At 41.8% G+C, this 2,543-nt stretch overlaps 1 protein-coding gene across 1 annotated transcript; it reads right to left on the bottom strand.

Annotated features, from left to right (window-relative positions):
• Window positions 1-1,497: 1,497 nt before the first annotated feature.
• LOC145821846 (uncharacterized) lies at window positions 1,498-2,307 on the bottom strand. The gene has a single exon (XM_082918420.1). The coding sequence runs from the start codon at window positions 2,305-2,307 to the stop codon at window positions 1,498-1,500; it is 810 nt and encodes a 269-aa protein (XP_082774546.1).
• Between the last annotated feature and the right edge of the window lie 236 nt (window positions 2,308-2,543).

The raw sequence follows: 2,543 nt of genomic DNA on the forward strand, positions 1-2,543 counted from the left end.
ATTTAGATATATGAGTCCTCTTTCCAACAGAATTTATTTCAGAGAAAACCATCGGGTAGATTGAGAGAAACGTTAGTTTCCCCAAAGGGTGATAAATCTGGACAGATTTTCGAATATAGTTTGTAGATGAATTTGTGGAGGGGCTGTGCAACTTCTGAAAATTGGAACTGAAACTAGACAGATTGAATATTGTTTCTGTGCAATTTCAGCCCCTAATTTGGCCTAGAAGTATTTTTACCAAAGCGTTCTTGTTAGCCCTGCAGAACCGAACAGTGCTGGAAATTGTGTTATATTATGTTATTTGTCTCTAAATGTGTCAAAGCCATTTTAATGTTATTTTCTTTCCTTACTATACTTATGCATGATGACCATGGACTATATTTCCTCTAGTATGTTTTTCTCATACTCGTTTAAATGACCGAATTACCGAATGTGACTAACTTACCTAGCAAAAGATCTAATAAACGGGAAATGATAAGGGGTTGGCAATGGGTGACGTTTATCTTAGTGTTTTCGAACAATTTTATACATATGCATGACATGAATTAGGATGGGATTAATACCAAATGAGTTAAGTCTTGCGTAAGCAGTTTAGGCGAGCCCCTAGTTTGACCCGGATGTATTCAGACTCTATGCAGTGGTTTCAGGGTATAAGCGAGCCCTAAGCACGAATTGGTATGGTATGTGCAGGGTGTAAGCGAGCCCGAGGCACGATTTGGGTGTAAGCAAGCCCACTTGTTGGCCGTCCCTTTTGAGGTCCATCAATGCCACTGACAGGTAAATAACCGGGAGGTGGGCATGGGTTGTAAGGTCTGCAAAGCAGCAAAAGGGGGAGTTTTTAGTAGTCCGGTGTTTAATCTTGTGGTTGGGTAGAAGGATCTCTTTGGGGGGGGGGATTCTAAATGCCTAGTCTAACTACTAATTTATAAAACCTTAATGGAAGTATGTTGTGTTATCTGATTTGTTTTGTGTACGATTGATTGATAGAAGATATGGGGGTGTGTGTGCTTTTACTGGGCATTCCAAGCTCATGGCGTGTCATGCCAGGTGAAGAAGCAGCTTACGACGGGGAAAGTGATCCCGAAGACAATCAAGATGAAGTTTTAGAGCCGTGGTTCACTTGAGAACTTGGATTAGTAATTTGTTTTTTTGTGTTCTCTCTTCTTTTACCTTTTGGTTTGACAATGTTTGTAAACCTCTAGTGGAACTCAAATCAGTTATCTATGTTATAACTCTGCTTGTATGTGTATATTAACATATTGTGGTTATCTCTTTTGCTTGAGTTGTACTTTATATATTTCTCTTGCGGTCTCAAAATTTTGGGGCGTGACAGTAAATTACTAAGTAAATTCTCATTAAATTCCCAGCAAATTACTTAGTAAATTCGTAGTAAATTACTTAGTAAATTTCCACCAAATTCCCAGAAAATTACTCAGTAAATTCACAGTAAATTACTCAGCAAATTCCCAATAAATTAATCAGTAAATTCTCAGTAAGTTACTCAGTAAACTCGCGCCAATGTTTCAAATATTGTGGGGCCACATCATCGATTATGTTGTAGAAAGCGTCGTTCTTGTGGTCCCTCAGGTCGATGTGGCCAGAATAATAATTATGTGGTCCCAAAGACCGGGTCCAACATGTTTTCCTAATTCTAGATGGGCCTTCAATTATAACGCTCTTGGGCCTATGCGGTCTTTGGGCTTCGTCTCTTATATTGTCTGCAACCCATTGCTGTATTGCTGTTGGAACGACCCATACTGTGTCTGTAAATGGATGAACATACGGCAATGGTGGATTAAATGAAATCCGGTCATAATTTGATGACAACTTGTCGTAATTTAACCAGAAACATTTTGGGTCGCCATTTCGTACCACTGCTAGTGCTTCGTCCTTGGTGCCGGCTGCAAGTGCATCTCGATATATATTGTCTTTGTTATTCTGGTTAGCGCAGCGGCTCCTCTCACGGAATTCACCCCATTCCATGTAATTCCCGTGTTTGGAGATGTATTCCAGCACATTCTGTTGGTTGCACGCCCCTTGAACATTTGGATGGAAATGGCGGCTGGTTCGATCGTGAGTAACGTCGAAGAACCGTTCATTCTGTGTCTGAAAACGGTATGGAAATTGAACAAGGGCATGGAGGTGTGGTTGCCCGTCCTCGTGTAATTCATGTGCAACCCTCACATAATTTGGTGGCCTGGTTGTGAATAGCTCTCTAATTTTCTCTAACAATCTCTCTTTAGGTATAGAACATCGGGCATATGTGAGGAAGATGTTCTTGTTTTGGACTCTAAAACGACGTCGCATTGATGCCATAACTCACTCTCGATGACGTCACTTACTCTCTCAGATGACGCAAGTCACTCTCTGAAAAACTTTACTACTGGAAGAGAGTTAGGGAGTGAGTTATATAGGTGCCCCGGAGCGTCCCACTAATATTACCTGGGACGCTCCCCCCGCGCCACGTGTCGTCCCCGGATTGGTGCTCCCTTCCGCATTTTGTGACGTGTTGTCGGCTAGTGTCTCCGCTCCGCGCCCAGATC

The sequence above is a fragment of the Camellia sinensis genome, chromosome 3 (assembly GCF_055761805.1).
Source record: "Camellia sinensis isolate YWXY chromosome 3, ASM5576180v1, whole genome shotgun sequence".
Classification (NCBI taxonomy): domain Eukaryota; kingdom Viridiplantae; phylum Streptophyta; class Magnoliopsida; order Ericales; family Theaceae; genus Camellia; species Camellia sinensis.